General features: G+C 46.3%; 1 protein-coding gene across 1 annotated transcript in view; it reads left to right on the forward strand.

Moving 5' to 3' along the window:
• The window catches only part of cdh23 (cadherin-related 23), a 141,031-nt gene that overhangs the window by 77,894 nt on the left and 48,549 nt on the right, over nucleotides 1-14,588 (forward strand). Inside the window, exons 12-16 of the mRNA XM_076019063.1 lie at nucleotides 508-666; nucleotides 9,742-9,806; nucleotides 10,985-11,222; nucleotides 13,664-13,769; nucleotides 13,905-14,032. Of these exons, the coding sequence (XP_075875178.1) occupies nucleotides 508-666; nucleotides 9,742-9,806; nucleotides 10,985-11,222; nucleotides 13,664-13,769; nucleotides 13,905-14,032 (696 nt within the window). The remainder of the gene's footprint in view (nucleotides 1-507; nucleotides 667-9,741; nucleotides 9,807-10,984; nucleotides 11,223-13,663; nucleotides 13,770-13,904; nucleotides 14,033-14,588) is intronic.

Genomic DNA, 14,588 nt, shown 5'->3' on the forward strand with positions numbered 1-14,588 from the left:
GTGAGCGAGAATTAATTGAAAGAACGAGGACTTCCCACAGAGCTCTCGCTGAAGAAACTCCCCAATCATTGTAAACAGATCGCTTTTGCAAACAGATACAAAGAAAATGCAATCTTCTCTCGCTGGTAAAGGGGAAGATGGAGGCAAAGCTGCTTCATTGCTGGAGAGTAAAAGATAACCTGAAACGAACTCTGGACGAGACTGAATGCATTTGCATTGTGTTCTTGCATCGTGTGTTTATTTGTCTGGACACAGGGCTCAGTCAGACGGGAACCTTACAACCTTTTTTTTTTTTTTTTTTTTTTAACACTGTAGCTTTGTTTTGAAGAGTTGAATTGGTAACACCTTAGTTTATCCCTCTGGGTGCCCTGTTCTGTGAATAATATGTATCATTTCCAAATATTCAACAAATTGATTCAACGGTGGGGGGGGGTTCCACAGGGAGATCTAATGAACCCTGCTCACCGCTCACTGCAATCCAAAATGTGTGCCACTGTCTCTCCCCAGCTCTACGCCAATGAGTCCATGTCTGACCACGTGGGCTTCGCCCGTGTCTTTATTGAGCTGATCAATGAGAACGACAACCGCCCCATCTTCAGCAAGCCCCTGTACAACATCAGCCTGCCGGAAAACACGTCTCCTGGCACCTCGCTGCTCCGAATCCTGGTGAGTGTCGCAAATCCGTGGCGCAGTCTCTGGCTTCAGCAGCTGGGGGGGGGTTTGAATTTGCACTTGTGGTTCTTTCGATTTGCCATTTTTGATTGACACCTTTTTAATGAAGGCTACCGCGTATAAGTTTATTATTCAATAAGCTCACTGGTGGAATTACGTAGTCGGCCAAGTCGTGCAGGAGAACATTTTAATAGGGTGGCAGAATCCAACATCACACCAACGTCCGGCAATGAGAATCGAATCTTAGGAAATGTCGATTTGTGGTGGCAAAGTGAATAATTGATTTGTTATTCTAAATCTTTCCAGTGCAATGTTAAATATGCATTCCCAGTCCAAATATAAAGACAGCTCTTTGCCTTGACAAAGGTGTGAAAGAGGTCGTACATTGAAGGTGGATGCTCGCTTGCATTTATTTATTTGCATGTTCTAACAGTCTAGTCCACTATGCCTGCTGTGCTGCTGCAATAAAATAATTCAAATTTAAAATGATTGAATCTCAATTACCTTTAAGAGGAAATTACTTACGTTTTATATGGAGAAATAATGGCATGATCGCCACTGGTAAAAACTAATTGAACTTGAGTTTGTCTTCAGTACGTTGGTGTTTTAAGAGCCACTCTCTCCAGGTCTCAGTCCTTGATCTTCTTTTTTTTTTCCCTGCTGAAGTGTCCTTAAACTCGCTACCCTCCGCTCGGCTTTTTTAATTGTTGACTTGATTCATTAGCCGCCGCCCTAAGAAAAAAAAAAAAAAAAAAAAAAAAACAATTTCCAGCCGTCTCTTCAAAACGGCGCATTATTATTCATTACGAGTCATTTCTGTGACAGAACGCCCACAATCCACTAGATACAAGTACGGCGTGTGGGAGGGACGAAAGCACAGTGTGAAAATCAATAGTGTTTATAGACCAGCGTGCTCATGAAATGGAGATTGCAGGGGCAGTCTAATACCCGATAAGTTGAGCCGATGTCAGCCCCCGGTGCTGGAGGGCGCAGCCCCTTTCGCCGTGGAATCCCGATCGCAGGCCGCGGCGGAGAGGAGTCGGCTGTGAATAGAACAGCCGAGTGCTGGCGGGGGCGGCCGCTCCAGTAGTATGGATGGCGGCGCCCACATGTATGAGCTGCTAGATGAGCTTTGCGACGCTGAGCTGTGTGCACAAGCACAACAAAGCGAAACACGCGTCCCTCTGAGATGCGTAAACGCATTAGAGATCAAGGCGGATGTACCCGGCGTGTATACGTCGCCGTCCTGAAAACTCTGAGGAGGAGTAGAGGCAATGAGAGGCGTGCGCACCATTGCCGACGGTTCGCCCCCGCCTGGAGGTCAAAAACCCCCGCTGGCGCGGCGCAAAGTCACCGGCTGCTGCAGGACTCGCCCCGTGTTGTTGCACTATAGGATTATCACCGCAATTTGCGCGCGTTTGTGTGTTTATTAGAGGGTTTATCTGCACGTGTTTACATTTGCGGGTCTGTTGCAGTTTAGTTCATTAGTAATTTGGACAACATGCTACGTCGGCTGCAAGCCGGCAGAAATCACAGGGTGTTTATTCGCGTGCCGCAGTCTGATCAAACAGGGCCCAGCTGCCTCTCTCATGTCTGTGTGTATAAAGGAGTTATTTGTTTTGGACGGGACTTCCCATGCATGTGTGAAACAAATCTGAAACCGTTATGAGGAACGGCAGCGACCTCTCAAAAAAATAGTTCCGACAGAAGTGGAGAAACAGTTGAGTGGCAATGTCCTGTTTTTAACTCAGCCCGCCCGTGTAAATTACCTGTTCCGGCTGTGTGCTTTAAGGCGTCACGGGAGGAAATGTCCAATGTGTCCTGACAACATTCAGAACCACGCAGGGCTTTCATTCAGCCCGCGTCAGCAGGCAGACAGTTGCTGAGAAGCCTGCCGGGACAAAGCGTTAATTGTAACCAAACGATTTCATGTGGAGCGCAACAACTGGTTCCGCTATTACAAAACCTTTCATTTAAATGTCGGTCAGAAGGATTTTTTTTTTTTTTTTTTAATTATTATTACAGCTTTCTGTGCCTGCGTTTCATCTGATGCTGGCCACAGGATTTCTTTTATTCTTCCCTCACTCTGGTTCACCTTTGCCTAATAACAATGAACAGCCCTCGCATTCTGCAGCAATTTACCTGAGCTGTGTCCACACCTGCTCTGGAATCATCACATGCTAATGCTATGGCTAAAGCTGAAAATGTGTTTTGCGTGACTTGATGCACTGTCTGCTATTTGTAGTTTTCTGTGGGTGCAATTTGACACATCTTGAAACACGCTGACATTCACCTGTGTAGTAACCGGCTAATTTAGTGACTTTACGCTGATGCTCATTGAAATGACACATTGTCTCCCTGCTGATTTTCAAAGTAAAAGTGCCAGAGCAGCAATCTGAGAGGGAAATTGAAATGGCTTGCTTGGGTTAATATTCATAACTGATCTGATCAAGCTTATGCACAGTGTTAGTCGATGCATTTACTCAGTGCCCGCTCCGACATCCCCGTGGACACTGACGTCCAACGTTGGACCACAAACACACACAAGCTGTGGCTGTTAAATATTTATGATCTGTAGCAATACTTCTCATTATAAATATTTATTGTGATTTACTCTTTTGTCTTGGTCTTTCTCACCCTGTATTTGGCCTTTTCACTGCCCTGGAGACTTTAGACACCAGCAGCTGCTCGCATCGCTTGAATCACGATGTTTTACCGCCTTTGAGTTTCATAGAATCTTACCCACTCGCACTCTCTAGTCATTACATGCAAATGGTTATCGTCCGGCTTCCTCTTTCTTTGTTTAGTCTATAGATTAGTCATGAATTAAAGGTGTTGCTTTGAGTTACACTTTAATTTTACAGATTAAAATGAGCCTGTTTGACGACTAGACGTGTGTCCAAAATGCACGTAGAGGCTGCTTGCCCCTAATATGACATGGACTCGTGAGCGCTCTGGCCTCCATTGGATTGGGCTCAGCCGTCCACCACATGTGGTAGATCACACATTCTCTCAACGCTTAACAGAGTGCTTTCCATGCAGTGCGACACAGTGTGAGCTGATTGGGCAGGACGGAGATCTCCCGCCGTGGGTGCGTCTTGTGAAATCAATTTGTGTGTGCAAACCCTTTAATTTGGTTATTGAAGGGAAAATGAGCAGAACTGTGTCTCACTTCCTCAGTGATTGTACAGCCAACAAAAAACATATTCAGTGTATCCTTACCGAAGGATACACTGAATATTTAAAAGACTGAGAATTTCTCCAAGTGACAATGCAAAGCTCAGGCGCTTTTTTTGGTATTTCATAAGTGCCCACTCTCATTGTGCCGTTTCCCGACCTCGGCCTTGCTCTTCTAACACGTCACAACAGATACCGACAACCTCACATTCTTTGTCTCTTCTCCCACTGTCTCCATTCAGCGTGTCTCTTTAGTGGACTCTTCACTCCATATTATCCACTCCTTTCCTTTGCTCCTGCTAATCTCATTCCTTCATCTTTGAGGACGCGTACGGCGAAAAAGAGGAAAAGAGGGGGAGGACTAAGGCCTGTCGGCAAAGTGAAGCTGCCAGCCATAGAACTCTGCTTTAAGCCTTTTCTCTGGCAGCTCTTACCGTCTCCAGCTTATGCCCACAATGCACCCCCTCCCGATCCCGTCCCTCTCTTCTTCCCTCCTTCATCTTCCAGAGGAGACACAGTTTTTTTTTGTTGTTGTTGTTGTTGTTGTTTATTCCCGGTAGTCCACATGTGGTTGTAACCATTATGCAGCAGCTGTGCATGCATGAATATACAGTGCACCTCGCAAGCTGTTGCAGAACTGCATTCTTTAAAAAAAAAAAAAAAAGAAAATAGTCAAGGTGTCTGCCTGCGTTTGTGTCATCCATCTGTCTGTCTGACTGGTTGCCGTTGCGATGGTCAAGAGATGAAGGTAACGGAAACAAGCTGTTGGGTCCCTGGCATCACTCTAAGTACCTCCACCTGCTTGTTAATGCTTCCACAAACTAAAGCAGTCATAAATGCGCACTTGCCATCACCATTACACTAAAGTGTACGCAGCAAAAAGGCACACAGCTCCCATCAACCCCTGCAGGTGCTCGAGGTCACAGCTGGGGGGTTGCTGGCAAGGCGCAGCGGAAGGCCTCGTTTGTTTTAAGTGGACGAGGCGCTTTGCACGCTTCAAGGTTTTGCAAGCACGGCTCACACCTCATGTAAAGCGAGTGTGTTTACGTGCATCAAGGTAATCCTAGCACTGCCTCACTCCGATGATGATCGAAGGTCCTTACCCTAAGATTCCATGTCGAAGTGCTGGCTAATGAAGTCTGCCGCTGTGGCACTAGGTGGCGCTGCAACATAGATCAAGTGTTCTTCCTATCGCTGTCCCTTCCAGTGAAAAACAAACTTCCAGGGTGCTTTTGGGCGAGCACTTTCGGTGGCACATACGAATAACCATGTCGAGAGGCAATACACGTAACTTTCTCACGCAACACTTCGGTAGGTGGAACACGCAACGGTGACGCAGAGCCAAAGCCAAGCTAAGCAGGGTAAAGAATGCAGCGGCCGCGCCTCAATGGTTTTTCCGAAAGTGGACATCTTAACTGCGGTGTGCAACCGTGTGGGCGTATATGTTTATAAACCATTCTTTTGCTGTTGTGTATTTTGGTGTGCCACGCCAGGACAGGGCCAGGTTGCCTGTGTTTGCAATGGGGGTCATCTTTATTTTGACAGCCGTCTTTGACGGCCAGTAATTGGTTTCCCTCCCCATGCTTCTCAAAGCTCCTGCCGAAGAGGCAATTTTAGGAGCCAATCAATTCAAATTCTCGCTCTCATAGAAAAATAGAAAAACCTTTTGCCGCATCCACCTCCCTCGCCGCCGCAGAGATGGCTGGGCTGATAATCTGCTTCCAAGCGTGCCCAAGCCCGGTTTAGAAGCCAACACACACAGACGCACTGTCTTCGAGACACTCATCAGATCATGACGCCGTCACGTCTGCTTTCTTTTGGAGGCAATTGAGTGTGATGATGGGCGTTTGCATAGTGAATGGAGGATATTTAGCCCCAAAATGAGTGAATCTGGGCCGATGCCAAGTTCACATGCGGCTTTTTTCGCGTGCGTGAAAACATTTGGCCGGAAAAAGTTTCTCTTATTTGGAAATATTCATCGCTCACATGCTGTCTCACTTGCATTAACAGGCATGCACTGAAATGAGCGCAACGTTACACTCACATACATACAGCAACACACACACACACACACACACACACACACACACACACACACACTCGCGCACTCACAAACACGCGCACTCAGTACTGTTTGCCTGCTGGCTTCGCCTCTCTGGAGGAAGGAAACACATCATTTAACCAAACTGGTCAACTGAGAACTAATTTCTCTTTTGTAGTTACTGCCTGAGGACCCATGGGTTTGCAGAGTTTATATTGGCAATCAGTGGTATACCGATTCTTTTTCAGGAACTCCTTAGCAACTTAGTTTGGATTTTTATCAGAACACTTACTTCTATACCTCGGCGCCCGGCTCCCTAGCGCAGAGGGGTTTTGCATTCCTGCAGTGAGGGCTTAGTGTTCGTCGACAAGCCATACTGCGGGTGGATTATCTCTGGAAAACAGTCAGAAATCAACTCATCAGCGGGCAGGGCTTCTGCGTTGTTTTAATATGTAAATGTATGTAAATCGTTTTAAAGCGGTGTTCATCCTTTGTGTTTTTTTGGCCTTGTTATCCAGTGCGTTAACATCAATGATTCTCAACTTGCAGGACTGGACCCAGAAGTGAGACATGAAGTTGTTTTTGTGAGTCGCAGGTTCGCTTATTGCCTTGCGAAAAAGAAAACGCCGTAAAATCCAGTGCTGTCCTTTCAAAGGGGGATCAGTTTTATAAATACAGAGGAGGCATCAATTTACACTCCTTGACGGAAGGTGTCGATAATACCGTGTAGCGCTAATTGACACCTTCCATGTCAAAGCAGTCTCCATTTTACTTTTATATGCTAATTGGCAAAAAGCTAGTCCAAGACCGACAGCACAAGGTTTTACCTGAATTTTGCATTAGTGTTAGTTGTTGAGTGAATATTCTGTTAGCTAAAGCTACATAATTTGACCATTTTTACTTCACTTTTTATTGCATGCATTTTGCATGAAAATACTGAGCCTGTTAAAATGGCACCTACTGAAATATTCTTATGATGCTGGCCTTAGGATTGCTGCTTGAGTAAGTGACTGGAAACTTTTTATAGTACAGTTGGGGGTGTGGGGGGTATCTTCAATGACAGCTAAAGTTTTTCTTTTTTCATATATTATTTGCAAAGTGCTTAACATAAAAGCTCTGTTGAGTCAGTCTGTAAAGTTAAAATTACAGAATTGTTATGTATGTTATGAATGCCACATGATCTATTTCTTGTTAATTGCTACACATTCCTGAGCAGTATGTGTGCACTGATTCAGGGTTTTAACAGCAACAATAATATCCTTGTGTCCCTAAGATGTTGTTGCTTTTTGTTTAGTTTTTTTTTTATTAAAATTCAGCTCATTGAGTGTAAAAGGGAAGAGTTTCCATTTCCAGCGTGGCCACCAGCTGGGCATTTCGATTGTTCAGTAAACTTGTTTTTATGCATTTGGATGCTGTGATATAATCTGAAAATCTTGTCTTCAAACTCACCAACTTTCCATCGAACACATTTGAAAGGTTCTACATTTTCCTTAATTTGTGTCGCCATTAAGGAATGACAGTGGGTCACAAAGCCTGACCAGTGGAGCGCCTCTGCCCTGAAGCAGGGTTTTCTGAATTCATCGCATCGGAAACTTTTTTTTCTTTTTTTTCTTTTTTTTTGCTTCAGCTGTCCTTTTTCATTCTCATAATAACTGCCAGTAACGCGAGAAACACCAGCCAGCTGAAATTTATTTCCATGTCATTTGATTCCTTATTAATTCTGACACTCTCTCCCTCCCTCCCTGGGCAGCCAACCTCTCCAACTTTGTTATCAACTCCAATTCCCTGACCAAAAATGTTGAAAGTACCATGACAAGGAGGGGCAAATGAGTAATGCCCTGGTGTCACGGATGTGCTAGGTTTCAGCAAAAATCCTTGCAAGCTTCAATCTCCTCTATTCATCTGCTCAAAGCCTTTGTCTAATGTCAAACATTGTTGGGAAGCATAAAGCGACTGGGCCATACGGTGATGGTGATTGTTTGGAAGAGTAAAAAAAAAAACTGAGTAAATAATTTTGTTTGGGTGAAAGGGTGATAGCAATCATTTCTCTCTCTTTCTGTCTCCCTCTCTGTCTCTCATCATGGCGGGAGGAGCAAAAGAAGCAGAGGCAGTATTAGCTCCCAGGCTGAGCCTGGCTCCTGTCACTGCTGCGATAGCTGTCACGCTAACACCCCCACCGCTATCATTGGAGCACTTATGGGCCTGTCACTCACCTGGGAAAGAGGGCGCAAAGGAGAGAGGGAAGGAGGGACAAAAATGGGGAAGTGTGCTAAGAGAGATATGTAGAAGAGAGGGGAGACATGGGGGACGGAGGCGGAGCTCGGGATGCGGTGGGGGAAAGACAGGAAAAAAAGGGAACGATAGAGAAGGAGGAGGACGGGAGGCAGTGATGGGTAGGAATGCAAAAAGCGGGAGGCGGAGAAGCAGTTGAGTGGCATTAAATGATGAGGTCATCGAGATGAAAACTCAAAGGTTAATATAAGAACCTGACTGGAGTTTCAAACACCTCACATGGATTTAGTGTCCCACTCGCTGGCTGTTCAGCGGAATGGAGTTCACTCCACTTGACGACAAAGAGGGGGGCGAATCAGACATTAAAAGGAAACATTGGTTCACCATCCAGCACGACACGCTGGAAGCTTTCAGGGAAATTGTGGGATTGAGCGAGAGCACGGGAGGAAAAAAAGCAGCTGCTTTTCCTCCCGTGCATCTATGATGCCTCATCTGCTAGAGGCATCACAGACTGGGCACGCACACACACACCCATGCGGTACATAAGCATGAAAGTGTTTGGATGAAAAGCAGAATAGGCACTCAAATGTGGGTGTGAAAAAACACAAACGCCCTATCTAGTTTTTCACCTGCGCCAACAATTCAGTGTGAATTTTGCATGTGCAGGCTACATTGATACCCCGCGCACACAAACAAATACCCAACTCGCCATAAGCGTACACGCACACGGGGCTCGACAGGGTCACTACTAGTGTATCGCTGAATCACGGTAGCCAGCGGCATCGTGGCTGACAGAGGCGGCTGCAGCAGACGTGCTTAAGTTAGACCCTGCAACTGTAACTGCGGAGCCACTGGAGTGAAACTCTATTACAACGGCCTCTCCAGCCGCGATCCATCACCGGCAGCACACCACCTCTCGGTGCGTACGTGCGAGAGTGCGCACAATCGATGTCTGGGCCTCCCGACGACGGATTGCGCGAACGTGGCGCACAGGGTTCCTGTAGGTGTCGCTCGTTAAGTTGCGCCGCTTTGACATCACCTTTCTCTCCGCAGCAGCGTTGCGCCGGTGACCGCGGCGGCGGCGGCGGCGGCGGTTCGCGCGGAAGACACACACATCTGAGAAGGAAATCTGTTTCCTCAGTTGTAACCCTATCAACACCTCAAAATGAAGGGTGGCGTACATTAGTTTAACAGTCACCGGCAGCTGTTGGAGTCTGAAATTTGGGGAAATAAGCAGAAGCGGTGGAAAGAGGTGGTTTTATCTCTGCGTCAATATTCCGCCTTTATCTGTGCACGCGCAACGAGCATGCAAAATGGTTAAAAGCATTTTCCTGGATTTACAAACATTTCTCAACATTTTTGCTCGGCTGGTTTTGGCTGCCAGACGGCCTGCCAGCAAACCTGGGTTCGGTTCACACTATTTCATTTCAAAAAAACATATTTGAATGTCTTGTGAAACATCCAGGAAAGTGGAAACAAAAATAAACGAGCAGACAAAGAAAATCACGAACAAACAGAAGCTGAATGTACCACAGAACTTTACATGAAAGCAAAAGCCATTTGGTTTTTTGGTTGTGGTTTTTTTTACTGTTATTGTCCCTTCCGTCTGTTGTGTGCAGGCTACAGACGGAGACGCAGGCACTTTTGGGATCGTCCGTTACTACTTCAGCGACGAGCCAGACCAGTAAGACGCAGCCACGCGCACCCTCAGACACATTAACTCGGCCTCTACACACAAGTCATATCAACTTCTCATTTATTTGGGCTGCTCGGTAACAATTCTGTATTTCCTTCTGAGAAACGTGGACAAAGACAGCAGAGCTGCAACAGTGGAAACTGTTTCTGCAGTTGTTATTAGACAATATTATAGACAATAAATTTTTGATCTTCATTCACAAGAAACACAGCAGTCATCACATATTCACGTGTTTTTACGCAGCCATAAGCCGTTACAATTATATCTTGTTATACTGCAATATGGTTTTTATTCATTTATTTATTTATTTATTTATTTATTTATTTATTTATTTTTTAAATAGGACTGTCGAAGTTAACTTTTAACGGCACTATTTTTTTTTTTAACGCGCGATTAACGCCTGGTTCACACCAGAGGCGGAAGCGCCGCGAAGATGGCGCGCGAGCAGCAGCCCTCCTGTTCTGGCCGGTTTCACAACGGCCAAGGAACGGATTCCGTTTCCTTTCAGCGCCCTTGTTAACCAATGGCGTCGTTCACGCCAAACTCGAAGCGGCGCGCACCTTCGCGGCCGGCTAGCGCCGTGCAGCGATCGTTGCGGCTTTTTGTGCGCGAGCGGCGAGCGATCCGCGACAAGCTTGACATGAAGTCTCTCAAAGAAACACGAGAGAATCCGGTTAATTTTCAAAATAAAATACCGCGATTGATAAAGACGGTCATGGCTTGAAAATCCCTCATGGTTAGTTTTTTTTTTTTTTTTCCTTTGGAGAGTATCTGGACAGTATAAGTATGTTATATTTCCACAAAGGAATAATTATTGTCCTCTCCAATTTATCCTAGAGTATAAGAAACACAATAAGTATCTTGTTTAGTTACATAGAGCAGGGTAAAAAATTTGCAAATAATTTGCAATTAATCACAAGTTATCTCAGGACACTATGCGATTAATCACAATTAACATTTTTAATCGACTGACAACCCTTGTACAAATACAAATACAATTTTGACTGAGTAGTGAATTGAATTCAAGTGAAGTCTTGTCTGTAGCTCAAATTGATCTGCATGAGCAAATTGAAGTTGTTTGCCACAACATGTAGCCGAACTACCTCCATCTGTACGCATCAAAGTGCTTTTTTTCTTAATCGTCTCATTTTGCTTGCCTCCCCCAGGTTCTCGCTGGACGAGGAGAATGGCTGGGTCATTCTGCGGGCCAGTCTGGACTATGAGTTGATGCGGCGCTTCACGCTGACCGTGCTGGCGCGAGACGGCGGCGGGGAGGAAACCACGGGGAGGATCCGCGTCAACGTGCTGGACGTCAACGACAACCCGCCGCTCTTTCAGAAGGAGGCGTACGTCGGCTCGCTCAGGGAGAATGAGCAGGCGGTTCAGCCAGTGGCACGAATCAGGGTAATTTTTCAAAAAAATACATTTTTTTTTTAAAGATGCAGTTTTTCATTATACATGCAAGTGTTGTGTAAAATGTACTGCAATGCCAAAGAGAAAGTTAGACTATTTTCACAGTAACAATGCTTATAGACGCAGGTAATTTTTGGTATTATTACATTCTAAAGATGTAAAAATATCAGGGTTACACATTGTAATTTTGAAGTAAACCCCCAAATGGAAGTAATTAATGTAGTATTACTGGTATACTATTACTATACTACTAATGTTAGTGTGGTAAGAAGGTATTGAAAACTGCTTTGTAGTAGTAGATGTATTACAAATCAAATGAAGTTTCAGTAGGAAATACGTCTTGGATTAGATGCAGCAAGGCAAGCATGTACGAGTTCACCAGTGCACTGGCGCCAGTCTGTTACACTCACGGTAAACACTTCGCGTAACAAATGCCAGCAGTCACCACGCTCCAAAAGCCTCTGCTTCTCCTCATCCTTCTTCCCTCTCTCCGCCGCCGAGGCCGCCGAAATCATAAAGTTGTGTGTTTGCGCGCGCCGCCGTAACCGAGAGCAGCGGGTCGCCGCAGCCCTGTTGGCCATCAGTCACTGCCACGCCGAAAGCAGAGGCACAATAGTAACTAATGGCTCAGCGTTTCTTTTGATTGCACCCTCAAGAGAATGACTATTAAGTCCCTTGTGGCAGGGGAGACGGGGGAGGGGAGGGGAGGGGAAGTGCAGCGGCGGTACGCTCGGCCGGCACAGAGCACTTACAGCCGGCCTTCCCGCGAATTAAGCTGATGACTGGAACTCAACGCTCGGTTTGGCCGTGTTTGATTAGTCCAAACTCACCTTTAAAGTCGCTGATATTAATACCCCAGCGACCAAGAGGGGCGGACACAATCGTGTGCGTCAGCGCTTTTTTTTTTTTTTTTTTTTTGTTCTTTTTTGTTCCCCACCAAGGCTTTCGCCAAGCCCCAGGGATCCAATATGGAGGCCCATTCATTTCAATGTAGTTGCTCACCCAGCGCGTATGCCGGAAAAGTTTTTGGCTCACGCATTATGCGGCCCTTTGAGCATGCACACTTCAGACCATGCCGTGTAACATCAGGACGCATCAGCCAATCAGAACGAGCCGAGATGCAGCACATACGACAATCTCGGAATTAACTCTTCCCTGACGATTTTCTGGCCTTTATAAAAACATTTTTTAAAAAAAAGCCTAAAAGACTGTGTCTGAGAAATCTGCAATTGAAAGATTTGCGCTGAACCACGCTTTAGGTCACGGTCGTCCCGTCAGCCACTAGAGGCGTTTTTTGTATTGAAATCTATGGAGAGAATACTTCTTAGGCTAAATGGGGTTTTGCCTGCAGTACTTTGAGTGGCCACTGGAAAAGAATCGCCAAGCCGCCATATTAGCAGTCCAGTATCCACTTCTTATAATATACATCCTGGGGCTTTCTACACATGAAAAGTACACCCGCCAGAAAAGAGTGAGACAGAGAGAGTGTGATGTGTACTGTGTTGAGAATTTCAAAGGCGGGGATGGGAGGTCAAGGCACCGCCTCTCCGCCACTCGTGTCTTCCTTGCCAAAAAAAACGGCGCACTGTTTGTTCTTTTCCAGCGTTTCATCCGCTACAGCTCACCTTCTTTATTTCAATGATACTCATCCATTTGATTTGCCACATGAACGCCGGCCAGAGCGGCGGATAATGTGATAGGAGGCCATTCGTTGGAATGCAATATAAAAAAAATAAATAAAGAAGGCAATCTTTGTCGAGTTGAGGAAGTTGCCGGGCGTGTGGGGAGGAAAGGTATCGCTTACTCAACACTTTGGCGTTAAATCAAAGCAGGAGGACGTGCCTGTCGTGGAGAGATACCGGCGTGTGCGCGCGTGTGCGTTTGACAACCTGTCCAGCCCCTAATGATGCCAGCGACGCCCAGTGCGACGCTGCTCGCAGCCGGAAGACTCGCACTCTATAAGTTGCCGCTAACTTGAGAACGGTGAGGGGGTGTCGTCGCCGTTGTTGACGCTGTCGCGGATTAGCCTCGTAAAGAGGAGAATCATCCGTCCTCCTGTCTGATTGGCCTGTCTTTGGCGCCGCTGGTGTTCAGCCAGGACTGACGCCCGCACCAGTAATAGCAGGAATTTGGCTTTAATCTGTCCAATAACACGCCGCCGCCGACTGACAGCTTCTTGGCTGCGTGCACTCACGCTGCGGCGGCGTACGCGTGCGAACGTTGGTGCCGCGCCGCAGCATCTGTCCCGATGCGCCACTGTCTTGCTCATCCCGATCAAAACTCCCGCCCCCCCCCCCCCACCACCACCACACACACACACACACACACACACACCCCTCTCTCTGTGGACTTTTGACTGTCACCGAGGCATATGTTAAAGGCTGTCCCGTCTCCTCACGCCTCATCTTGCGTGTGCCCCCCCCCCCCCACAGGCTACAGATGAGGATTCTCCACCCAACAACTTGCTGACATACAGCATCATTTCAGCCTCAGCCTTCCCCAACTTCTTCAGCATCATCATGGTGGAGGGCTACGCAGGTACCACAGAGTTTTTTTTTAACCATACACAACTCCTTCAGAATGTTTGGGGGGTCTCACCTCGAGTTGTTAAACGCAACCTGAAGAATTTACGTGAAAGCAAAAAGCGTCTGTCTTCTGCGTCCCTCCCGGCAGTGATCAGCGTGACCAAGCCTCTGGACTATGAGCAAGTTCCCAACGGGATGATATACTTGACAGTGATGGCCAAAGATGGTGGAAACCCAGCACTCAACAGCACCGTCCCGGTCACGGTGGAGGTGATCGTAAGTACCGTTCCCTGAAGTAGACACTGTACAAAATGCTGTGGCTCCCGAACGCAGCAGTTACCAGGCATTAAGATCCTTCCCTTCCACTTGCACTTGCACTGAGTGTAACCTGAAATCTTCAACATACATTGATGGGTTTTACCAGCAGATTTGGCATGATTATAGAGTTTCTTGTGTGTTGGGACACTGGTTACAACCTCCACTTCCGTCACACTGGTCGTTGTTCAGGCCAGTCTGACATAGCAAAAACCACTTTAGCATCTAGTTTGCATTTCATGAATCTTATCCCCATAAACACCATGACAACAGAACAGATAGTGGCAGTGACATATTTAAACCTAACTGTTACATGGTAAATTACAATGGCACTGACACTGAAATTATTGAATCATATTCAGCCACAAAACAAACAAAAACATTTTTTTGATAGATGGAGCAACACCTCCATCCGTCCATATTCCATCACTGCTTATCCCGTGGTGCCAGACACTGACTGGATTTGATCCTGCTTATTTATTCATTCATTCATTCATTCATTCGCAGAGTTGCCCAT

This window comes from Nelusetta ayraudi, unplaced genomic scaffold, assembly GCF_046127955.1.
Source record: "Nelusetta ayraudi isolate G7.1 ecotype Tasmania unplaced genomic scaffold, CSIRO-AGI_Nayr_v1 ptg000008l, whole genome shotgun sequence".
Classification (NCBI taxonomy): domain Eukaryota; kingdom Metazoa; phylum Chordata; class Actinopteri; order Tetraodontiformes; family Monacanthidae; genus Nelusetta; species Nelusetta ayraudi.